Here is a 26,282-nt window from a genome sequence, read left to right on the forward strand (position 1 = left end):
CATCTTCCTAACGGGAGCTTTGCGATAATGTTGTTGCGGGTCTAACGATGCGGGGCTAAGAAAGACGCTGCAGCCAATCTCCCGGTTCTCTGGAGGAATATCCTCAATATTTATGCAGTATTCAAGTTCTACATTACTTCCTGTCAAGCAAACCGCAAACGTCACATCCGAACGCGCGAAAACAATGGCGAGAAAGAGGTTTATTCCCGCGAGTGCTATTTTCAGAAAGTTACGACACCAGAACCATTTCATCCGTTGTTTCAGAAATGCGATTTTCTATCGACCGGAAGTTTTAGCCTCTGTTTCATTTAACCAGAGAATAAAACTTCTTGAGGAGCGTGGTGTAAAGTTTTGTTGCGCTGTAACTAGAAGCAGAAAAGTTGGTAAAGCTGACGGGGAGCTTCGCCTAATCGTGGTTTTCTCGTCTACATTCGGCATAGTTCACCACCAAATTGCACAATAGATCTTCAACCAAGCTCCATGCGAGACAAGCGCAAGCACTGGTCTTGTCCCTTCTAACTCTGTTGGGAAAACTGCTCAGGAGCCCCAGTGAAGCCTTTAGCTGTGACAGACGTGGCATTTCACCCCGCTGTAGGAATACCCTCGTATAGTTACTCAAATTACTACCTGCATACATGAGCTATATATTTATAAAGTAACATGGAGCTCGCGGATGAAGTTGACGAGCTGGTTGGTATAAACAGCGCGATAAGACAAGCACGGGTGGAAATATGGAAGTAAATTTCGGAACGTCTGGCAGAAATAACAAAAAGTCCCCTTGGCGCCCCTTGATCAACACGAATATATCGGAACAAGCTCACAATGTCACGTGGAAGTCCGGATGTTCGGTCAGGCCGACGAGAGATGTACTTAGAAAGCAGTGTGTGAGAATAGAGAATACTTGGAAACATTGAAAACAAAATGAATTAACGAACATGTCATGATCTACTGCACAGTGGCCAACAATTTCTGGATCATATCGTATAGAGCGTATGGGAAAAATTGCTTCTGGAACTTCCTAGACAGAGGTTAGCGTACCAAAAGTACATTGGTCGTGCTTATCGTAGTGACTGGTCTTTTTACTCTGCCTAAACAGGTACACAGCCGTAAAACAAAGATGTCTTCGGCGAAACCAATGGACCCTGCTAATGCATATTGTCACGTAGCCAAAGGTGATGCAGGGTTGTTCAAAGGAATAGAGCTTACTAGAAAGAACATTTTTCCCGTAATAAACTACAAGCATACACAAATTTCGAAGAAGCAGACTACAAGGTGACGGGCAGAGACGAGCGTCGGGAAATCAAATGACGCGAAGTTTGCTCTCCACGCATTTATATCGGATGCTCTCGTTTCTGGAAACATCAAATTAGATCAAGAATAGTGTCGATCAAGCAAGCACACTCACGGCTAGTGATCACAAGGAGACACCCTTCCTCAATCAAACAAGACTGCCGGTTCAGCACACGAACGAAGTATGCAACACGCGCTTCTTTCGAAATACAGGGGACGATAACCAAGCCCGGCCAGGCGCCTGTAACAAAACGTAAGAAAACAGATCAGAAGGCATGTTTTGTGGCAATATGAACAGCATGATAGTAGAATTACTGGAAGCAGAACATTTCTTCTTGGAGGAAAAGGAATCCTTGGGAAAATGGCATCATTTCTTCATAGGGGCATAAAACCGGTGAGTGGGCTTCAGCTGCCCCCTCATACACAGCTTACACTTGACGGGAGTGTAAGCCGCAAAACTATGGGAAGAGCAAACTCATATTTGTTCTTGAAATACGAAGAGGGAACGCAAGAAATCCAGGCGACAAACGGGGTACCCTAACACATGTATTATTTGGCCTAGAGTAACAAGTGGCCCAAGTACCATTGCTGTCTGTAATAAGCTTTGATCGAATATAAAAGCACCTGCATTCTTGGCCTGCAGCCATTCAACAACTATATCGCCCAGGGTAGCACTTCTGCCTTGCTTTTGTGGAATTTCCAGTTGACCAGGGAAACAGCCGGGCTATGTCAATATGTCTTCCTTTATGTTTGGCAACCTGGCAGTCACACCTTCCGAGTACATGATCCTGCATTCGTTCAGGCTTGTGCTTCATAGAGTACCCAATAATGCTACATGCTTGCACAAAGGCGTCTCAGTGTTCGCCAACCTGCTCTGTTGTGCACCGGTATCATGGGAATACTAGTTCATACGTAACTATAAAGTCTAATAAAAATTCCATTATTAAATTTTGCTGAGAGAGAGAGAGAGAGAGAGAGAGAGAGAGTGTGAGAGAGAGAGAGAGAGAGAGAGGGGAGGAAGGGAGAGAGGTAGGGAGAGAGAGAGAGATGGGGGAGGGAGGGGGGATGGAGGGAGGGGGGTGTTTATGTCCAAATGATTTACGTCCGGTTTACGCAGTGCTGAAGAATATTCGTGCGGATTCAGTGGTCATGTTCGCACATTGATAAGCGACTGTTGCCAGTTAAATACTTTTCCCGATGCTTCGCCAGGATGACGTTAAATACAGTCAGCCTTGGCGCTGTTTGTATGGCCCGACGGGGCCACCTGCCTATATCGAAAGAAAAATTCAAGCCCCATTAAAACGTTGAAAGCTCATGGACGATGGCTGTGAGAGGAAAGACGAAAATGGACAGATGGTCTTCCTCGCCAAGTGCGGAATTTTGAAGTGTCGGAATACAGCACTGCCCATAAAGCGCTTTCCATTGCCCTACAATACGTATATGCCATTGTGCGGGCTTGTAACCCTTTGAGAAGCTTCAGAGTGTACCCACAGGATTCAGAGCATGGGCACATATTTCTTGTTGCCGGAATTCGCAGTGCTTGCTCTTAAAATAATTTATTTATTTATATGTATAATCTTTCATTCAGTTCTTCGTGCGTACTCCAGCTTACATCAAGCTTATAAAGCGCGGCGAATACGGCACTGCGGGTTTGCGCTACTCTGTGGGTATGTATCGGTGTCAGAACAGCAGCAGCAACATGTCGGATATGCACCTCAAAATCTCCCTTCGAAAAACAGCAACGCGACCGTGTGTGTTACATTCCAGGTTTTCGCGATGCCCAGCCACCCATAGACGCGAAGCAGCCACTAATAACCTCGTGTGACTGACTGCCCTCAAATTCCACGATTCGCATGGTTTGCGGAATGAAGCAACCTTCTAACCATGGCTCCGCTTGCAAATTGCACGCAGAGGTAACAAAGTAAACCCGTTCATGTCGCGTCCGGCGGAAAGTCAAGCTCCCCAAAAGGGCTGCTTCATTTTTAATTAAAGGCGGCAACTTGCCTCTTCCCGAAAAGGAAACACCACGGCGTCGAGATGGTGCACGCGCGACTGCGGGTGGATCAGAAACTCCGCAGAAATGCCGCAGCCTCTCTCGAGGCTCCGCGCTGTGTCTCGCCCGTGGCAGCGTCGCACGTTCTCAAAGAGACGGAGGGAGTACAAGAAGAGAGGGCATTTGCAAAAAGTAAAGAGGGGGAGGGTGGGTTGGCAGGCGACAAGCGCAGCTAAAGCGCCCCTCTGTAATTTGCTGAGGGGAGCTGCGGCGACAATTTGGCCTCAGCGGAGGCTCGTCGTCGTTTAATGATGACGAGGCTTAGAGGGCTCCGGCGCACGCGGTCATAGCGGGCTCGTAATGTCTTTTCGCTGTGTCTATCGCTGCTTTTTTTCCACCTCCCTCTCTCCCTCTATCTACTCATTTTCGGGAGCCGCGGAGCGCGAGCTCTGGCCAGGTCGTCAGTACGCGGGAATCCAGGCGTGGCCAACGCGGTCGGGTTTATTTTAACGCTTCGCGAAAGCGGCACGGCGCGTGCGACGAGAACGGGGCAGCTAAAAAAAGAAAGCCGCATAACGATTTCCCGCTTCTGGTTACCAGTAGCGCGCGTTCAAAAGGCATTTGGAGGGTCGCTTATTCGCCTCCGCACCGTTCTTTCGTGTCCCTCGCGACGCGAGGCTCACAGTTAATGTAATTGTCGCCCCCCCCCCCCCCCCTCCCGGAGTTTGAGGGGGCGGCCCTGGGGCTATCTTGACTCTTCCACTTCATTTGAGTGAATATGCCATTTCTTTGTCCTTGTACGTATCTTTTTATTCCCGTAGCTGCACTGTGTAATCCTGACGGGTAAAAAAAATTCCACTCGGGGATTAATTTTTCTTCCTTGTCGGCCACTCGCTACCCCTAAGTGCGAATCTTAGTTGACGCGTGTTCCTTATTTTTTTTTTTTTTTTGCGCATACGCGCGAGCTCCGAACAGGCCGCAGACCATCGTGCCTGGCCGGGTGAGAATGTCGCAATGCCGATGTGTGCTTAGAGGCTACGGCGTGTAAATGACTCTGCGGCTTGCGACATTGGCGTCTGCCGCCGTCCGTGCCTCTCCGCATAACTATGACCATCAATGACGCCGTTATGCGGTTATGGCCCATTGGCCGAGCTGCGCGCGCGGCGATGTGCAGTGAATGATTTACAGGGTCCTTCCAACGTGTTTTTTTTTTTTTTTTTTTTTTTTGTGTGTGTGTGTGTGTGTGTGTGTGTGTGTGTGTGTGGTGGGACTTGCTCTAGTTTTTGTTAGCTTCATCCGCACAGCCTTCCCAATGAGTGTAGACGCGATTTAAGTGGATTTTGCGAAATCCTGAAGTATGGGTCAAGATTAAACTTTATTACCCAAGCCCTCCAGCGAATCGCATTTCTTTCAGGGCTTCCGCAAGCTGTCGCTAGCGCACAACACGCGGGGATTAGGCTTGTTCCCCGATTTGCTAAGTTTAAAACGCATATTTTCTCAAAAACTTTCCTAGAGAAGAAAGTAATAATCGCATGAACCGATTGTTTTTTTTTGTCGTTGTTCTGCGGGCTTAACATGCCGGCCGTTTTGTTTCGAAGATAAGCGATAAAGAATCGAGCCAACTTGCACTTTTTTTTTAAGTTAACAGTTGTAACAATACCACGATAAAGAAGCGCGAATGGCAGCGATGGAGATGGCGCAAAGAATGATGAAAAGTAGGGGCAGTTTTTTGCACTCGGAAGAGTCAAACGTGCGTAACAAGATAAAGTTCGGGAGAGTTATGCGAACACATTATTATGCCGTTACGAAGCGTGGAAACGAAAATGGGACCTCGTTACTTTCGCTCAGTTAACGCTAGATTAGCTCCGAACGGCTGCTGCGAAGCGTTTCGCTCCATCTTTGCGCAATTAATCTTCTCGGTTCGCGTTTTCTCAACAATCCCATGCTAGAACATGCGTGAAACGATGGGTAAAAAATAATCTCCCCCGTCTCTTTTTCGTCGCGCGATTTTCTTAAGTGTGCAAATAGGAGTGTTTGGCGGAGAGGAACGTGTGCACCACCATGTTCGCTATAGTTTACTTCAAGCTTTTTATCAGAATTGTGGATAGAGAGGAAATATTTTAAGCTTACTAAATCGTTCAAAAATGGTAAATCATTAATGTTCTTCCGACAGCGATAGTTTTTGCTAAGAGTCACCGCTGCGACTCCCCCCTCCCCTCTTTTTTTTTCTCTTCCTCGCATCCAGTTCTTTCCATACTTCATCACGCTCGTATTGCACCAACCGGCGCCACTTAACCCTTCAGTGCCATTTTGGACACGATCAACGTTGGTGTATATCCGCAGCTTGCCGCACAAAATGTACCGAATTAAGAGGTGACAGTTATCATTAAAAACGGCGCAATAACACGCAATGGAAACTACTTTCACAATTCATCAAGCATTGAATGAAAATAACTTTTAGTTGGTATGCATCTAGGTTACTCAGCATTCATTGAGCATGAGGAGTAGGAGGAGGGATACATCTCTCGATGGAGCTGTTAGCCTTGGAGAAGAGTTCTCATTCCAGGACCCCTTGAGACCGTGTGGCTTCTCGGTCTACTTTCACCAGCCAAAGCTGGTCGTCAAGATCCGATCTGGACAGTGTGAACAGCGTATATTTTTACTGGGAAACGGGACTGGGAAGGAGGTTGGCTGGTGGCCTTAGTCCAGGTGCCCTTCAGAACCGACAGCAACCCGTGTCCACCACATCTCCAGATTTTCGAGCTGGTAGCTGAACATCGTATGCTCCCACTGCTCCGAGGCGGAGGATAAAAGTGTGTTCGCATGCCTAACTCGCTCCCCCTCAAGGCATTAGGTGGTGTTTTTGGGTTGGAGGTTTTGCGCAGATGGTGGGGTAAACGTCGGGTGAGATTCGATGTTGAATTATGACGTTGTGGTAAGCCTTTCTTTGAATGCGGTGCCACTGTCGTTACTCTATATGTTGAGTTATGAATGAGAGGGGAAGGGTGTACAGATGAAGCGTTCCTGGCGTTCCTGGTGTAAGATGTTTGGGTATGTTTGCTGGAGAAGGAGATTGCAGTTGTGCCATCGACCTCCATTGGCAATGCCCCGTGTGAGAAGTCGCGGGCAGTGGCTTGTGCCGCCTCATCCGCGAGGAGGAAGGCATAGCCCGACTTCCAAATACGAGTAGTTGGCGACGTTTTGCTAAATTGTAGGGTAGTAAGTGCGCGAGACATCCGTCCTGATAGGTAGTGCCAGCGCGCTTGCTTCACAGTCTAAAGATTTTTGGTGCAATGTGTGATATCTGGCAGGAGCAGCGCGCACGATAGCCCGGAAATCTTATTCGCAAATACAAAAAAAAAACCGCCTGAAATAAGCTAGTCCTGTGTGCGCACAAAATGAGCCCGCCACACTGATATCGCTTAACTGTGAATTTGACTGCAATTGCCCGATACTCGATTATGATGCCCGTTCTATGGCTGCCTGGGGCTCTCCTAGATCTGTGGAGAAGGACGATGCTAAAAGGCCAAGGAAATCAATGCCGAAAGACAAATACAAGGGTACTAACCAGAATTAATTATTTCGCCCCTCACCTGGAGTTATTTCCTTTTGCGCTGTTTCTAACAGTACGGAACAAAGCAAAATCGTGAATTTAAGCGCAATTCTCCTGCACGCGAGCTTACATTACCAAAAGTCAGACACTGGGATTTACTTTTTTTTAAATAATTTACCTCCTATTTCACGGAGAGCTTCATAATTGCTAATTACACCCGAGCAAAAGATCTGTTCTTGCAAAATCAGCAGCGGAATACCAAGCACGACGCGTTGCAGAACGACCCACCTAAATTATCCTCTGTATATGTATATTGCGGTTGGTTGCACAAACGCGTCTGCCTAGTTTGTCACTTCGTATATATGCGACTGATGAATGGGGAAAAACTGAGCGGGCTCAACATCACGGCAAAACTTTGTAAAGGACATTGCGCAACGTTTTAGTGTTGCGCAAATTTACCAGCACAGCTTTATCGGTTGACTGATTACGCAAGTTGGGGCAATCTGACATTGAAACATCCAAAAAGAGAGAAAAAACAACTGAGCCTTGAGATATCTGCGGCCGCATTGCGTACGGGCTTCTTGTGGGATGAAGATGGACGGGTAGACGTTTCTTAGCAACAGCTACAAAATAGAGTCGTTTGCCCTCGTAGTCTCGTCTGCGACGCCCGCACACACAAAACATGCAATAAGTTGGAAGGCAAATTATGGTCTTCATTTCCATCCTATCCCAAGGAATTTTTTTTTTTTTTTTGGAGTGGGGGATGGGGGATTTGCCGCCTTCGCGTTTTATTCTTACCCCTTCCTACCGTGAAAGGCGCCATCTACGCTTTACCGTTCCTCGCGTGTCGCAAGTCCCGCTCCTCCAGAAAAATAGATATTAAAACGCAGCAAAAGAAATAGCGAGATGGTCGTGCAGATTATCATCTACATCAATTTCTACCTGTAAATGCGCGGGAAGAGCACACAGTGTGTTTCTGGGGACCGCACTGCTGCGTACGTTTTACTGAGCGAGATTGGTTCAGGGGCAAATATACCGATTGTACAGAGGCTGTTGCAGCTGAAGTCTGAGCGCCGGTGCGTGCTAAAAACAAAAGTATTTTAGATGCGAATCAGCTTATGGTCGAGCATGTTCCCTCCGCCGTTGTGTGGGCGCCGTTGTGCAGCGTCCACACCCCCACTGCGCATGCCTGGCCAGGCACCGCTGATGATGATTGTGGCAAGATGCCCCTAAGGACTGGCCAACCAAAGAATCCATCATGAGATAGCTTCGCGTTCAACCACCGTCGTCATCTTCCCGCAGGGGAACCCTGAGTACCACACCCCCACTGCGCATGCCTGGCCAGGCACCGCTGATGATGGTTGTGGCAGGTAGCCCCTAGGAATTGGCCAACCGAAGAATCCATCACGAGATAGCTTCGCGTTCAACCACCGTCGTCACCTTCCCGTAGAAGAACCCTGAGCAGTATGCGAGGCATTCCTCCTCTCTTCTCCGACGCTGCTCTCCTCTCCGGCATTCCTCCTCTGCTATCCGAAGGTCCTCTCCTCTGCGGGATTGCGCAACGAATGGCAACACCTGCGGCTCCGTGCGCGATAATGCGAAGCAGCTTAGGGTTAGACACGCGACGGTAGCCGCTGCATACTCCGCTGGGGGCGCCACTGTAGCTCCGCGGTATAAATGATGCACGCGCGCGCGCTCCGCTCCCCTTATTCCCCTCCCGTCACGCCGCGATTGAACTGGAAACTAATGGGAACTTGACTCGACCCCATGGCTGCTTCGCATACTACTCAGGGTTCCCCTGCGGGAAGATGGTGGAAATTTTTTATGCTGGTCATTCGCACCCACTATTTCAAATCAAATCAAGTCAAATCTTTACTTTTATTTTGCAACAAAAGGAAACAACAGCCGCATAAAGCTACCGCGAAGGTAGCGTGACAAGGCGTTGCACCTGTGTTCACAGCAGGGGAATGTACACCAGCGAATACTAATACATACTAGGAAAGTGTCTTCACGGACGCAAAAAACACTAATGATATTATTCTACATAAATATTGTGGCACATTTACATACGTGTTCGTTGTTTTGCGCTATGAAGTAACACGAAGAACATGTTTCCCGGACAGAGAAAATAAAAAATTGCACACAGAGGCAAAAAACAAAGAACAAACAACCAGCATGTCGCAAAAAATGAAAAAAAAGCTAAAAGGCAATGAAACAGGCAATTTCTGGTAAAGTGTTCCTTGACAAGCGATTAGTGCGTGTAGTGTTCCCTACAAATTTATTTATTACTTGGGGCAATGTGTTACTTTGCAATAATAGAAAGTGGTTCTTTCGCGGAGATGGAACAAACTACGTCTGCGGGGAACGTGTATTATGTGAGTGAGGCTCGTTCCTGTAACCTGTTCAAGTCAGTATGAAACACGTTATTGTTTTTGTTAGCCGCTTAGTCAAACGTGGTGAGCTGGTGGGAACACAGTTGATTAACCTTCGTTACTCGGTAACGAGCTGCGATATTCCCCATCGCACGGCAGCTGAATGGGCAAGCCATTCCCATTTATGACCGCCCTCGCATTCTGGGTGAACAGATCTCGTCATCAGGGTCAGCAGCTCAGTGGCTCCAGTCTACTCGCCGGGTAGACGGACAAACGCTTTTACCTGATTCCCCGCATCTTGCGGAAGTCCGGTAGGTCCTTCTTGGTGATTAGGCGCCTGCTAGTGAGCTCTGCACTTCACTCACAGCTGTATTTCAAGCCCAGTTTCAACACGTGACGCAGGTGGTCTAGGTTGGGCTTGAGGCGATCAACCGGGCCCCGGCACGCAAGATCACTGGCCTTCCCGCGCAATACCACAGGCAGCAGTTCTCACATCGCGTATGCACACTAAACTCTTTTACATTCCTATAAACTAAAAAGGTGCAGTACAAGTGGAATAAAGGTTTTGGGAAGTCATTACGTCCTTTTCCTTAGTTTCCAACGCCATAATTTGTAGCTTTAAAAGGGTTTTGACCAAGTGCAACACCCTTGGTTTTCTGTAGGTTGTGGAGAGGGGGAGGAAAAGCCTTTTAAATGCTGGCTAAGCTTGGCCTCACTCCTCAGCACTTTCCATGGCCTAGCCAGAACATCGCAAACCCAAACAAAACGTACCAAAGCCTAGCATAGCCTGACAAAACTCGGAAATACCGGAAGAAGCTAGGTCGGCCCCAAGCTCCGCTCTTTTTTTCTATTTTTTTCTATTTCTGCAACTGAACACCTATTCCATGCCCTTCCAAAACCCTACAGAAAGCTGCGGGTGTTGCAGTCAGTCAACACCCTTTTGCTACGCAAAAAAAAGTGTACAGCAACAAAATAGGGTGTTGTAACCTAATAAAAGGGGCGTAAGAACTTCCCAACACCCTTATTCCCCTTATTCCACTTACGGCGAGTGTAACTTCTATGAAATCCAGTCAGAACCTAACTCACCTCGCTACACGTAGAAAACGGTCCCGTCTGTGCCTATTTCAGGAAGTGTATCATAATAACCATGAACTCAAACCACGCTGGATACAACCCGCACGTTTCACATCTACACGCCTTGAGCATCAAAACAAAATTCATATCCCGCCCCAAAGCACTGTCACGTACGCTCATTCTTTTTGCCGAAAACTTGCTGTGAGTGGAACCACCTGCTTGCTTATCTAGTTTGCATTACTAGCCCTGACCACTTCCGGGCCGCATTGTAATATTGAAATTTGTTAGAAGTTTTTTTTTTTTTGTCTTTCACTTTGTATTGAGTAGTGTGTTTTTTTTGTGTGTTTTATGGTTTCTTTTTTAGAGTGTTGTATGCTTGTCTGACCCGTCCTTTCTGTGTAGATATGTTGTTCTTTTACGGCGAATGAAGTGCATTTACCTTTTGGTTTTGCTTTCCCCCGGGTTTGATTGCGTTTATGGCTGCATTTACTGCGCTTGCTTTAGCATCTCTTTTTCTTTTCAAACATTATTGCATTTTGTGTTTATAACCGTCGAACACGTGTCGCGTGTTTTTGACTTCTCTTTTCCTCTTCTATGTAAGCCCCTGCCCTCAACAATTGTGTATGCCCTGGTGGTAAAATAAATAAATAAATAAATAAATAAAACACAAATAAATAATAAAAAATAAAATAAGTAAATAGTAAAAATAAAATAAACAAAATAAATAAATAAATACACAAACCAACTACGTATTAAAGACCACTGCAGAGTGCAGGCATGTCTCATTGACCTCTAGCCCGTTGTGTCATGTGCTGCCTAAGCCCATCCTTTGCCTCCAAATTTTGTTTTGTCTTTCCATCGAGTTAACTAAACCCTCAGACGTAACCGAGGTAGTCCCCTGTACACGTCTATCTAGAGTGTACCGACAGAATCCCGTCTTTATGCTAGCAACAGTGCAACGGGTCTTCCTGGATTCGTTTGAGGCTCGCACAAGATAATGACGCTTCTTTCCGTTAAATAAAGCCCTGCACGAACAGCTTGTTTCAGTCATGAACCAACCATCCCAGCAAAGCATCTTACTCTAAGATCGCAGATTCTCCGGTATTCAGGGTTCCATCATAAATAAAATGCTCAAGCTTTCCATACTTTGGACATACATGGTCGACTTGGACCGGCCTTTTCTTGTTCGCGAAACTGTCTGATTTGAAGTAAATAGTGACGCCACATGATGGTAGGTAAGATACTCTGAACGCTGTGTACAACAATCAAACAAAAAATCGAAGCTATGAATTCCTTCGCGCTCCTCAACTGTTCCGAATCTAGCGTACCTAAAATATGACGACTGAAAAAGCCCAGCACCGGAGGGCAGCAACATGGAACGATTTAGGCCATTTTTTGCGAAAATTCCCAGGACGCATTTAATCTAGAGTTTATTTTGTTGCCTTCCCCCCTCATTAACGCCGCGAAATTAGCGTCACGTAACGAGTTCCCATCCCTGCCGAACCCTCCTTATTTTGTTCTCCCTGCCTACCAAACTCCCATTTCTGTCGTACTACAGGCCCGAACCCGAGTCAGAGCGAAGCTCCAGAGCAATGTCACCTCGCTATTCTCTTCTTTCTCATTGTTTCCCTTCCCATATCTCTCCACGCATTTCGGAGCTGCACCAGGAACGTGCATGTCATCTGTCTGTGCGCCAGAGAAAGAAAATTACAAAAAAAAAACGAGGGGTGTTACTTTGCGTGTGTCTGAAAGAAAATTACAAAAAAAAAACGAGGGGTGTTACTTTGCGTGTGTCTGCGCGCGTGTGTGCGGAGCGTCGTACTAACGAGTTCCCAATACGCGCGTTCCCTCTTCGCAGACAAGTACCAGATATCGACGGAAGGGGACCTGGTGATCGACCGCGTCGACATGGCCGACGCGCGGCGCAAGTACCGTTGCATCACGCGCAACATCCTCGTCGGAGAGACCGTGTCCGGCTCCAGCTGGGCACAGCTGCTTGTTACTGGTAGGTGGCGCCACCACTCTTCTGCTCCCCAACCCTCTTACGACGCGACCACTTCGAGCGCAACACTCCCTGCTCCGCGGCAATTTCCCGCCGTGTCCCTACTTTCCCCCATCCTCCTGCGAACCCTCCCCACTATCGGTCCTCACGCACCCATCTCGTCCCTAGCCGTTAACCCATCAACGCGTTAGCGCTTCGAGCCCGTAAGCACACCCTGCTCACTCAAAGGGCTCTTCCAAGTGCACGCGAACACGCACACACACACACAAGCACGTGCGTAACACGGGTGAGTGAGGACCATATTGCTGGGAGCAGAGCGATTTCATTTGTCAGGACAGGAGGTTGGTTCCCTCTCAGCGTACTTTCGCGTCTTTCTGCTGCGATTTTGTGTTTTTTTGCTTCTAGCTGCGAACGGCTGCGTGCTTCTTCGCACGCCAGTGACTGAGGGCCTCGTGGGACTGTGGCCGCTGTCCCGGTGATTGGGGGCGCGGATTCAACCTAGTTCCTACGAAAGAGTACAGAAATGTGACAGGTATATTAAGGGCAGCGTAATCGAATGTGTTTCTTTCTAGCATCATCCGCATTTCAAATTTCATGCCCAATAAATAAAGTCAGTTGTGTACCACGCCAATGATAGTTTTGGATTAGTCAATAAAGCCATCGTGGTGCTACAAAAGAGACCAGAAAATGCTTTCTTTCGCTCTGGCGTAGGAGGCTGAAAATTTAAAAAGTGTCTCACATTTTTGAAGCCTCGGTGCGGGTAAGAACGAGCTAGAGTACAAAGGGTAAAAAATATGTCGCACCACAACAAGAATAACAGGACGACCCCCATTACCAAGGCTGACTTGGTGAGTCTACCCCGCTCAGGAGTCCGCGAGACGGTCCGCGAAGCCCCACCCGCTTTTTGCCTCCTTTTTTTTGGCTAACTTAGCCCGCTACGCAAAAAAAGCGCCTTGCCCGTGTACCATGTCTTTTAAACTTAGCTTTCGTTCTGCAACAAGCCAGCCATACAAAAACAAAAAACGCCAGACATAGAAAAGTCGGCCTTGTAATAAGTGTGTGGTAACTTTCGCTGCAAGAGCAAAATTTTTCGCAATAAAACATGGGTCAACATATTTCACCATGGTCTCTCCCATCCCTTTTAAAAGGTCAAAAGTGTTTCCCGTACGCTCATTTTTGACAACCACTGTCCTTAGCAATAGATGGCCCATATCGGCAAAAACTGGCGCCCTCGATACGCTGTCACACAGTGAAACAACAGAGAGCGGCAGTTCATGTAAGGAGAGAGGTGACGCCAGGCCGAGGTACCAGCGGTGGCGCTGCATTTTCGCAGCTGCCGGTCGAGTGGCTTGTAAAGCAGCGGCCACGGCGCCTCATCGTCACTTGACACGCCCGGTGTCACAGCGTAAAGTGCAGTGTGAAGCGAGTGCAGTCCGAGTAAGCGTGAAAGAGGATGAAAGAGTAACGGCGAAAACGAAATAACGACGCTGGCGAACAACGAAAAGAGCAACGGGCAACTAATACAACTGTATAGCAAGCACACGGGACGGCTGAGACGGCATAGGACGCAAAGCGCGCTTGGCATGGTGTGCGAGGAACCTGGGATAGGCGCCGTGTTGCGGGCTTCACAAGCCGACGGTGTGGAGGTCAGGTCGACTCCCGGAAGAATGGAAGATGGCAGAAGTGCGCCTTATCCCAAAGCCTGGAAGACCACCGAGCAAAGATAATCTACGCCCCATCTCCCTAACCTCGTGTTTGGGGAAGCTATTGGAACACATCATCCACAAAAGGCTACAGAACTATCTCGAACAGCACAACATGTTCCCTCACACCATGTGTGGATTTCGCAGTCACCTCTGTACCCAGGACATACTTCTTCAACTCAAGGAAGAGGTCATGCTTAAAGCCTCCCGGGACCACCCAAAAGCCATACTAGCCCTAGATTTAAAAGGGGCATTCGATAATGTCAGCCACACAGCCATACTGAAACAGCTAAACGGCCTAAACTGCGGGCAACGTACCTACACCTACGTTCGAGACTTCCTCGAAGGCCGAAAAGCTATTCTCAAGGTGGGTGACCTGAAATCAGATCTCGTTTCCCTCGGCAACAAGGGCACACCCCAGGGTGCCGTTCTGTCCCCCTTGCTATTTAACATAGCCCTGATTGGTCTCCCTCCGCTCCTGGCTGCCGTACCAGGCATACGCCATGGATTATATGCGGACGATATTACCATATGGACCATTAATGGATCAGTAGGGGACATGGAGAACAATCTACAGCAGGCGGCTGACATAGTCATTCAATATGCACGGCAGTGTGGCCTAGAATGCTCGCCGCAGAAATCGGAGCTGCTGATCGTCTCAGGAAAGAAGAAATTCTCTCCTGGGTCGCCAACCATCTCCCTGCACATGGACGGCCATGTAATTGTTCCGACTCCACAGGTCAGAATTTTAGGCATGCTTTTCCAAGCGGATCGCTCGAACACCCAACTGCTCAATAGACTTAAGAACACAACAGAGCAAGTATCGCACATGATCCGCAGGATTAGTACCAAGACGAGGGGTATGCGAGAGGAGGATATACTCAGGCTGGTTCAAGCCTTCGTCGTGTCTAGGGTCACTTACTCCCTCCCCTACGCCATACTCTCCAAGACCGAAAAGGACAAGGTGGAAGCCCTGATACGCAAGGCGTACAAACTAGCATTAGGACTGCCTGTTACCACCTCAACGCAGAAACTTTTGCGGTTGGGAGTCCACAATACCTTAGATGAATTATTGGAAGCCCAGAATTTGAGCCAACTCTTACGCCTGAGCTCTACCCCTACCGGTAGAGCCATTCTATCTCAACTACACCTGCGCTCTCCTCTGCAACACCCGCAGGCGGATGCGACTCAGCTTCCCGATGAGGTTCGGAATTTTATTGATGTGGCCCCACTACCACGCAACATGCATCCGACACATCACGAGGCTCGTAGGGAAGCCAGAGCGAAAGCTATTCTTAATCAATACGGCCGAAACTCTGCCACAGTCTATACAGACGCCGCTTCATATCCCGGGCGAAGAGCTATGACCGCTGTTGTTTCTGCTACCGAAAACCTCGTTACATGCGTATCAATTCCCACCATCCACTCTCTGCAGGCGGATGAAGCGGCCATCTCCCTAGCGATTGCACAAACTTCGGCAGAAATAATCATCACAGACAGCCAACAAGCCTGTAGAACCTTCTCCAGCGGTTTCATATCCCGACCTGCCCGAAAAATTCTACTCGAGCATCCTCCTCGACATCCCGTACGGTATATTTGGGCTCCAGCCCACTCCGCCGTGTCTGGCAACGAAGCTGCCCATCAGCATGCCCGAGCGTTGACCCACCGGGCAAGCCAGGAGTTCGGCGAGCAGTGGCAGGTCTCCCCTCTCTTGTCGTTCCACGAAGTCGCTCAGCATTACCGTCTGGAACGAATGCTATATCCTCCTGCGCACAAAAGCCTCACCAAATAACAAGAGCGCCACCTCCGAGGCATTCAGACAAACACATTTCCCCACCCCACTAGAGCCCACATTCTGGCCCCCACCCTGTACTCCTCGCAATGCCGCTTCTGCGAGGCTCCGGGCACCCTCTACCATATCATTTGGGGCTGTGATAAGAACCCCCACCTACCCCCCCCCCTGCCTTTCCCCTCCCCTGAGCACTGGGAGAGAGCACTGTCCAGCTCGGACCCTGACGACCAGCTTTGGCTGGTGCAGCGAGCCCAAGAAGCCGGACGGACTGAAGGGGTCCTGGAATGAGGACTCTTCCCCAGGGCTGACAGCTTCAGATACACGTTTATTCCTCCTCCTCCGACGCAATGCTTACGCACCAGGTCAAGCCTGAGCTTCATTAAAGAATAGGATACGACGCCCTTGCATTCCTTAAGATCGACCATAATTCTTTTATTATTCTTTTGTTAACCACACTAGAATAATGGCACTACAACCATTTGCCTCCAAAATAGCATCTCACAGGCATGATGACCCGGGCGAGAACATCACAGTGGACGATAACAAAAATGCCTTGTGCATCCTGGCTGCACCCAGAATGCCAGTTAAACAAAACGGCAAATACATCTATTTCGGTCGGTGAGGTCAAGAAATCCTTGCACTGTTCAAATACCACAAGATGAGATATCGTCACGTAGTCAAAGATGACGCAGCTGTCTTTATGGAAAAACAGCTTTATTGGAGCGAACTTGTGCTCCCCTAACAACTCAAAGAATACACAGGCGGCGAAGCAGTGGTCAACAAAGTTTCATGCGCAGGCGAGTGTTTCTCGAACCATCGATTTATACCCAGAACATTGCTAATCAAAGAAGATTATTCTAGGCTGGTGACGTTAGTTCGAAACACGCTCCCTATCAAAGGAGATAACACGTGCGGCATATAAAATGGAACGCGTGTTTCACTTGGCCCACGGATAACACAGAGAACAAATCCCGGCGCAGTCGGTCGGCAAAAACAAAACACAAATAAACAAACCTAATGAATGGTTCGCGGCAATATTACACTTGAACCTGAAGGCAGCTATTGCAGCAGTGCACCTGGTTAGGTCTCATCGTGCCGCTATAGGGCTAGCACTTGGTTAATACACTGAATATTTTGTTCTTCGTGATCACCCAACTACGTCACTCCCTACTGACGTTGTGTAGCGGGAAACTTGAAAGTTTGTGAACATAAATTACCTGAAATTTCGTTTTTTTTTTTTGTGAAAGAAACGTCTTTCGGGGCCGGAATGAAATTGAGCGCGTTATCAGATACAAGCAAGGTTGTAAGCTGTCTTCCTGATCCCCTCAACAACCACAGGGAGAGTGAATCCGATGATAAGACAAACAAAAATTGCCCCACCTTTCACTAGTGTTGCAAGGCTGCAGAAGCCACGGAGATTGTGGTCGATCTACCTTCTCCCGGTTTTGCTAAGTTTTATTAGGTTCAGCGATGTTCTTGCTAGGCTAGGCTAATTATTGAGGGGTGAGGCCAAGTTTGGCTGGATTTCACAAGGCTGTTCGGGTCGGTACCCCACACTTACAGCGGGTCCCATAAGTGAAGAAGCTAAGCCGACCCCCAGCTCCGCTGTTTCTCCAGGCCTGCACCACTGGTGCAAGCTGCGCTTTTGTTTTCGTTTTAGTAGCCCAAGAAAAACTGTCACCTGTAAAATGGTATAGCGAGGGGTGGGCATACGCATGTACGTACCCCTTGTGCTCACAGTGGAGCAGGCTCGAAAGCCAGCTTCACTGCTATAACACCGTACCTGCAGTGGTGCACCCTTTACAAGCGGCACAGATATCTTTTCTTTGTATTTTTTAGATGCGACTGCATCTCATTCACTCGCCTTGTCCCTGCATCCAGCGTCGTCGGCGTCCGCCCCTCCCCCATTCTCCTCGCCGCGCCAGCTGCGCTCTCCGCCGCTCACCCCCTCTCCTCTCCGATAGCGAACACTCTCTCGCGAGGGGCATTGGATTGGATTCGATTGGATTGGATTGGATTGGATTTGGATTGGATTGGATTAAAGTGGATTGGGTAGATTGTGTTGCGTCATAGCCGCGGCAGACGCACTGGCGCCGGCGCGTCCCCTCACCGTTATGCGCGCTATAAAACGCGGTGCCTGCGCCGCTCCGCTCCATCGTTCCAGCGCCGTTCCTCCGCTGTCCAACGCTGCAACGTGAACCCCTTATGCGTCGCATCTTCACAGGGGTTCCCGCGAGGGGAGCTGGGAGTTTTACTAGCGCCACCTCACCAAGATCAAGCTTAAACTGCTCCGCTGTTAAAACAGTGCCACTGGTTCCTAAGAGGCAAATAGAGTGCATCAAGGGCAAAGGAGGTAAACGAACGACTGCGACGAACAAAACTACTCATAGCAGCTGTAGAGGGAAGAGTTTGACATGCAAGCGGCAATGAAAGGATAGGTTCGAGGATCCCGTTCTGCAGAAATAATTAAGCACCAATTCACCAAGGCAAAAGCGCATTATCGTTGGTAGAAGCAGGAGCAGAAAGCTCTGGACACCGCTGGCTTGCGCGGATAGGAATTGTTGCTGTCTATGAACTGGACCGTCACCCGGACATGGACGTGAACACGCCGTGAAACTGCTGACCATTTTCGCGCGGGGAAATCGTTTACGCCACCTCCCCTGTGCTAGTATAGGGACTATGAGGTTGCTTCCTAGCAGCCACCATTAGCATCGATCACTGGGGCTCCTCTTTTTATCAGCGGACCTCATTATCTCTCTGAGCTGAGTGTCGAACAAAAGGCCACCAGGGCGCATCGCTCGTTTCTAATCACCACGCACAGTTCTAATCACTCTTCTGTCCCCAGACTACAAACATCGCAGAATCGCATCTTTCAATGCTTAGGCATATTACACTGTACTGTTTTCACAGTGTACTGCTCTGAGCTGTTAACCGTAGTCGTTGGTGAACATTTGCCACTTATCCATCGTTTTTCAGCGAAATTTTATTTCTTCTTCGTTCATTAATTAACACGTTTCCGATCTTTTAACGTGTCCGCGGTGTTTTCTCTGTATATTTGCTCCGTCCTTTTATTACAGCCATTCTTCTCCTCACTTTGCAACTTAACTTCCCTTGTTGGGCTTGTTCTGCGTAGTTCCTTCACCATGAAGTAGTACTCTGCTTTCACAGGTCGTTAGTGCGAAAGCGAAAAACGTGCCTAGTCTCTGAAGCCAGGCAAAGGAAAGATTGCCAAGCCACCGAGAAAGAGGAGTGGACGAAGGCAGAGCCAGTAAAAATTACCACTACGCGTTTCCGTTCCTAGGCAGCGTATGCGAATGCGCTGAGCGGATCGCCTTATAAGCGAGATAATGCCGGGCCAGCAAGCAAAAGACGGGAACGTCTTTCTTTCTTGAAGAAACTTTCCTTGCAACGCGCTGCGCCTCCTCGTTTGGCTGTCTCCTCGCTGGGCTTTGTTTAGTGAATATGTGTGTTACATGTGTTCCGATAGGCATAGGAAGCGGAGCCCTCAGTTAATCGGGCGACAGAATGCCGTGCAATACCCATTTTTAATTTGAAAATTTACGTCGTTTAACGTATGGTAACTTACTGTTCCGTTTTATTCATAGGATAGACTTTAGCGTAATTTAATGGCAATATTAAGAATATTAAGACAGTATTAAGAATCAGCACAGGGTAGCTCGTTATATCCGTCTTTTATTTCCAAACTTGCCAATACGAGCGCGAAAGCTACACGTGGGCTGTTACACAAGACATAGAAGACGTCTACAATAAAACACTGCCTCACGTTCTACGACGTTCAGTTACTGGTGTGCGCGTATTTTCGTTCTTTTTACATCTTTGACTCTATGGCAGAAACGTCCTTTGGGGCCGGGATTTGAACACGATCGCGTGCCCTTTGGTGGTTAGAATTCTATCCTCCGAAATGTCCCAGGCCAATTGTGACCCTGAGCGCGACTGCAAGGTCACTATTACTGAGTTTGCTTAACCGGTCTCGTCGAAGAATTATATCGTCTGCTGTCTTGATTTCCTCGCTCATGTTCTTTCGATGAGAGGGAATGAAACTTCCAACCGACGAACCAATAACGTAATTTAACGGCTGATAATAGTTTAACCGCTAGGGATACGTGGGATTGTCCCAGGAACCTGGAACCAATTGCGTGCTGTGCGAGTGGCTTTCCTAATTCACACAGAGGGAAAGGGATCATTGGGACAAGCCCACGTGGTGTGGGAATGTCACATGGCAGTTTGGAGAGGAAAAGAAAGCCAGATGAAGGCGATTGCATGACCATGATAACTTTTCTGAACTAAGAATAACCGAGAATCATCGAAGTGCGGCACCCCTCCCTCGCGCTCACCTCGAATTCAATCTGTGAAATGCCGGACATTTTTTATTCTGTCATTTTGTAACCTGCAGCCCGTATACACTCTAAGGACGCTTTAAAGCCTCATAACTGTCAGACGAAAAGTAATTACAACTTCTGGCTCCTTTGTGACTTTTATTATTGCGATTTCTTGGGGTCGTGAACTTTCACACACACATACACACAACAAAAAAAACATTTGTGTTTCCGTAAGTGGCTCTCCTTTTTACTCGTTTCTTTTTCTTACTCGGTCTGACCAGGTCGTGTTGTGGCCCGTACTGTACTTAAACCCTGTTCGGTCCGCTGTATCTAATTCATTTACACTTCTTTTTGGCAGTGAGTTTTTCGTTGTATTCCTTTCTGATTGTTGTCCGTGCTCCATCACAACGGTCACTTGGCGCTCCCGGACAGCTCCTTAATAAACGCGATTGATTTATTGTTTACCACTTTCAAGCTACGCCTCCTCCAAGCGACTGCTACGAACGCTCGTGTCAGCGAATTTGCGTGGCTACTTTTCCTCCTCCTTCTCCCCGTGAGCGGCGTTCTTATTTCCACAGCTGGTCCGAGCACTTTCGTACGTCGATAGTGCGCGCCGTTGAGCCCCCGTTGTCGCCAGCCGGTCCGGTAAGGCGGGGGGGGAGGTAGGGCGCGGTTTCCTCCTACCGGGGGTGCTGTCGCCGCCGGACATTAGAGGCGCCATTTCGGGCTCACAGGTTCAATGCGAATCCAATGAGTGCCTTGAAGCTGCGGCGGTAATTAACGTCTCGCTATACAACCTGGCGCTAGAGAGAGAGATAAAAAAATAGGCCGTTCGATAATACCAACCGTCGTTTTCAGCTGGGGCACGAAACGCTACTGGACCTGGCATCTTTGCTGGCATTTATTGTGGCGTGCTACGTATTGTGTTCAAAGTGCTGCACGTTATTTGTATTCGAAATCACCGCGCTACTCAGACGCTGGTGCTTCATTACCCTATTTTATTTATTAGAAACATGCAATTTACATTGATTTCCGACTTGTGAAAAAGTTGAGTACGAAAGACGAAGCTATAATAAAAATGACGAGAAGTTTCTTGTTCTCGCGCTCTGCTTCCTACACTCTGTTGTTTAACCCTTCAGTCATACCTGGACAGGTCAGACGATACACAATCGGATAAATTATCCTTTGTTTACGCGTGAAATTAGTTTCTAAGTGTCGCAAGAAAACGCTTGAAATGCACGTCCTCTATTGAATTCGAGTAATTACCCAGCCGTTCTTTTTTCTTTCTCCTATTTTTTCCACTTAAATGCATTTATAATGATTTTCTTATCACAAACGGAGCCGAAAACAGCCAAAGACAAAGCTGGTTTTGTCGTCTTGTTCCTTTTTCTGTCTGTCCAGGTATGCAACCAAAAGACAATTTTGGGAACATAGAAAATTTTAAAGCTTAATGTCATTACTTTTGCAGGCTAATGAGACTACAGGCTAATGAGGCTAGTGTTAATACAGAAAGCTACTTCAGAAAGCTTTGGAAGTTCTACGCCGGGATGTGTTGATAACTGGCTCTAAACCGCGGCAGACACGAAGTAACTTTTAGATATAAAAGTTGATTGATTGATTGATTGATTGATTGATTGATTGATTGATTGATTGATTGATTGATTGATTGATTGATTGATTGATTGATTGATTGATTGATTGATTGATTGATTGATTGATTGATTGATTGATTGATTGTAAAGTTTAACGCGCCAGTGCAGCCCAGGCAATGAGGCGGCCCGTAGGGGAGGGCGCCGGAATAATTTTGACCACCTGGGGATATTTAACGTTCCCCGAAATCTCGTACACACGTGCTTAGATATAAAAGTTGCACATACCTTGAGATTCGATTTCTGAAGGCGCTGAATACGGCGCAGTTTCAACAGTCTTTTGCGCTGCTGAGCACGAGGTCGCGGGTTCGATTCCCGGCCGCGGCGGCCGCTTTTCTGATGGAGGCGAAAAGCAAAAACGCCCGTGTGTACGAGATTTCGGCGCACGTTAAAGATCCCCAGGTGGTCAAATTAATCCGGAGCCCTCCACTACGGCGCGCCTCATCGCCTACGTTGCGTCGGCGCGTTAAACCCTACAATCAATCAAATCAAGTTTCAACAGTCTTACGACACAAAAATAAAGCGTTTACGCGTACGAATTTGGCGAAAAATTTCTCGCCTGTCGGTATAAACACATCGAGAGGTATTAGAGCTGCGTTTAAGCGTATTCGAAGCTTTTCTACCCCTCCCTATCCCTTCTGTATGGCTACCACACGGAGAAAACGCAAAATTTGTGTTTTCAACATCTTCCGTGCGCGTGCGTCTGTAATAATGAACAACGACCACGCGAAGAAAGAAACGTTGGGCTGCGTGTACGTTTGTTTTCACGTACTGCCGCTATCTTGCTCCTCGGCCCGTTGACTTCCCCTGACGTGGAGAGACAAAACCGCTTTCCATCCGAGCACGCCGTAAAACCACTCGCCAGCAACCTCACGTCCGGGTCTTTCTCAATGCGGACGTGAGCTTGTCGGAGCCGAAAAACTTCCCTGGCCAGCGCCCGTTTCGACCAGTGCCTGGCTGATTCAATCTTACGCACGCTTCGAGATCAATGCCCCAGGCTTGTCACGCTATACGCGCCCATCGAGAGCACACGTTTCTCTTCTGCTCGCCGATTTCCACGTTCCTGTGGTAGACAGAGTACTCTGTTCGTGATGTTTATGTACCATTTTTATGCCTTGTTTGCGTTCGGCGGCACACTGCTTTGAAAGTTATCGCTTGTGTTCCTTTTTATTATCTGCCCCTCATTTGGTGAGCGGCTGGCAGCATTTTGCTCCGTAACAATAAACATAACACTGTAGCACGCCGACGTGTATATGGGGTACCGGGTGACCCGGAAAAATAATGTAAGTAGTGCACGTCTAAGCCTAGAATTTCACACGGGCAGAAAAAAAAAGAGGAAAGATGCATGCGCATATCGGAGTTCTTGTTCAAGTCTTTTTTGAAAGAAGAGAGGTTAACCTTGCCGGCACTGCAAAAATAACAAGAGCACAACAAGATCAAAACAAGGAAAAAAATGCAGAATCGTAACAGGAATGAACTGATGCGAGGAAAGAAGAACGCACATAAGGAAGCAAAAATAAGAGAAAGTAAAACGGAAATCAATCTTAACGTTCCGCGTAAAACGTCGCCTGCCTTCTTTATCGTGTCGAGGCGAACGGCAGTGAATCGAAAGATGCGGTTTGGGGCGAATTGAAACTATCGTGGTTTGTTTGCGACGGTCTCCTTTTCTTCCTGCTCCTTTGCTCCTTTTGTAGTCTTTCAAGGTTCGCAGATGCACCGCTGTGTAGAACCCGACTCCAGTGCGTTTAGGCGGCAACCGGAAGGAAGTAAACGAAAGAAGTGGGTAAGGGAAGGAGACCAACATTGAAGGTAGGAGACGCAGAAGAAACAGAAAATAGCGACTCCAGAAACTGAACTCCAGAGACACTGGGACCTCGGTTCAGAGGGAAGCGTTGTGTCCTTTTGTTGTTGTTGTTGTTGTCGGTTTCTCCCTGTTCTGTCGCGTGTGTGGCGGACGTCTGTCTTCCGGCGCGTTCGGCTATTCTCGCGGGCGCCCTTCTTTACGGGCATGTGTTTTACGGATGCAAAGCAAGGCAGCCCATCGATGGCCAGAGTCGAGGGCGGAGCGTAAACATGCGCAGTCGTCACGTCGCGCGGGTCGGTGAAAAATGACTGCCACTGCTTTCGATTCAGCATGGCAGAGATAAGTTTGGGAACCGCCGATTCCGGATTCCTGAGGTCGCGTGTTCCCCCCATCCTTTTTGCTCTGCGGGGCATTTCTGTCAAAGGAGCACGGTGTATCAGTGGAAGTGGCTTCTTCGCTTTTCAACCTCCTATTTTTTCACTCACCTGGCGTGCGTGCGTGTTCGCTGTGAAGTAGGAGGAGACTGTAGTAACCGAAACAATTGAACAAAACGTCACATTTTTTTTTTTCGCCATTGCTTTTGTCGCTAACTTTGAAGTTGTAGTAAAACAAATCCTCGGTTTATGGTTAGTCTGATTTAATTTCTGTTCTGTAGAGTTAGGATGCGATTTACAAGCACGATACGACAATCAGAAACGAGATGGTGAAAGTCGGTACTTTAGTGGCTAAAAACCGTTTTTTCGGAAGCAATAAACGGCCTAAACTGGTAGGCATCGGCGTAAAGTGCTGAATATCTCGGAAAGAGTAGCTGTGTTACCGAAAGCTTACCCATGACGAAGGCTCTTGAGTAAGGGAGTATTGTTGCTGTCATTCCTCCTTATATCTCTACTGCGCTTGCGCCTCGCTCGCAGTGTTAACTGCGTTGGGCAGTGCGTTGCGTAATGGCATTTTGCAGGTGCTGCCATTCCGTATAAGGGAAGCAGACAAGCTTTTCAGAAAACTGTCTAACGTTCTCACGGGTGACATTACGCTAATTTTACGCGTCAGATCTAGGCTTTGTTTCATTTTACTCACGTTTCGTCGCTCCACCTCATCTCAAATGGCGGGTACTGCACCAGCCACTCGGATTTAAAAACTGTCGTTAGTGTTTCGCAGTTTGACACTATACGATTTTGTGAAACCGATGCGTGCAGTCCGTAGCATGGCAACCGTGGTCGACGAAGAGCACTAAGTCTACATAACTCGTGGTTGATCTAGAAGAGCTTTGCGATGTTCTTGCCCTATAGAGTAACTCCACTTTCGCGAAATAAATGGGAACTTACAGAGGGCATTCCTTGGCTGTTTGAATCTGTGCTCACCATACGCCTAGCGACCCCGTGTTTGTGAGTAATAAGTATACTATATGTAGGTTACCAGCTGAAAAACTGCTAGCATTAACCAATGCTAGTAGTTATATACACGCTATACAAGATATACACGCGTCAAATTTTTTTCTGAAGCAAAGGAAACCTCGGGCACACCTTGAAAATGAGAAGTTTCCAATAGACCTTACCATCCAGACTCCAATGGAGGGGGCTTTTTCTTTATTTGTAGTTTGCTTCCTCCAAAGGCAGACCTCGGCTATGAGGTGGCCCGTAGGAAAGGGTACGGATTAATTTACGTCTTCTGAGGACATTTAACGCGTGCTGAAATCGCACACACTTGGCCATAGTTATTTGGCTTTCCCAACAGAATTCTAGCGGCCCGGCCGGTTGTAGAACCTTCGACCTTGTGCTTAAAAAAGACAACTTATCAGCCACTGAGTCAACTCATGACAAGACATGCTAAGCCGAAGTTTGTAACGTACACATTTACGCACCCGAGCGCAATAAGGTTAAGTATACAGACGGAAATTTAAGCAGGTTGTTGCTGGCGCACAAATCAGCCGAACCACAGACTATATGTCAATGACTTATTGCTCTACTCTGTCAATAAGTCATGTGCGCTCGTATGTTATGTTTGTTGCTTAGTCGTATATAAGTCGCACACGCCCGGATAGGTTTTTTTTTTTTTGAAGTCCAAGCCTTGCACAACCGGTAGGAATAAATTTTCCTTTCAGGCGACTTTTCCCCCAGTCCGTACAGTACATTCACAAGATGAGTCACTGACGGCTATCGAATAATTTATGGCTTACGATTGTACATGGTATTTCATTACAGACAAAGCTCGCGAATGGAAACGTCGTGTATATGGGTCGCTCGCAACCTACGCGAATAGCCCAAGCTACCTTCACGAACAAACAAGAATGAAAATGAAAAGAAAAAAAAAGCAGAGAAACTGAAAGGATGAATTGCGCTGGCTAGACTGGGCTCATCCGTGTGTGTTCCGCCCGTTAATGAGCGCCCATCCTCCGGGCGTTCACGTTTGGGTGCCTCGGCCTTTCGTCACTACCCAACATCGTCATTAATAATCCGTTTTTTTTTCTTCCGCGCTACAAACGAGACGGCGATACATCGACGCCGGTTTTACGAAATCACCTGCTCGAAAACACTTATCGTCGGCCCTCGGAGCTTGAAGAAATGAAGAAAAAAGAGAACTTGTTTGACGCCGCACTGTAAATTAAGTAAAATAAGAAGAGGAAATCGTAGGAAGAAGAAAAAAGAAGGGTCTTTTTCCTGCTTGTTTGCCACGTTTCTTCCTTGCATGACTTTTTTTTTTTTTCTTTTACGAC

The 26,282-nt window shown here is 47.8% G+C and overlaps 1 protein-coding gene across 2 annotated transcripts in view; it reads left to right on the plus strand.

The window, feature by feature from the left end:
- Window positions 1-26,282, plus strand: part of LOC144174972 (cell adhesion molecule Dscam1-like) — a 675,942-nt gene that overhangs the window by 504,057 nt on the left and 145,603 nt on the right. For both annotated transcript variants that reach the window (XM_077703965.1, XM_077703964.1), the window contains exon 4: window positions 12,141-12,287. In XM_077703965.1, coding sequence (XP_077560091.1) covers window positions 12,141-12,287 — 147 coding nt within the window. The remainder of the gene's footprint in view (window positions 1-12,140; window positions 12,288-26,282) is intronic.

The sequence above is a fragment of the Haemaphysalis longicornis genome, unplaced genomic scaffold, assembly GCF_048455015.1.
Source record: "Haemaphysalis longicornis isolate Haplotype H1 unplaced genomic scaffold, Haemaphysalis longicornis Haplotype H1 scaffold_3, whole genome shotgun sequence".
NCBI lineage: Eukaryota > Metazoa > Arthropoda > Arachnida > Ixodida > Ixodidae > Haemaphysalis > Haemaphysalis longicornis.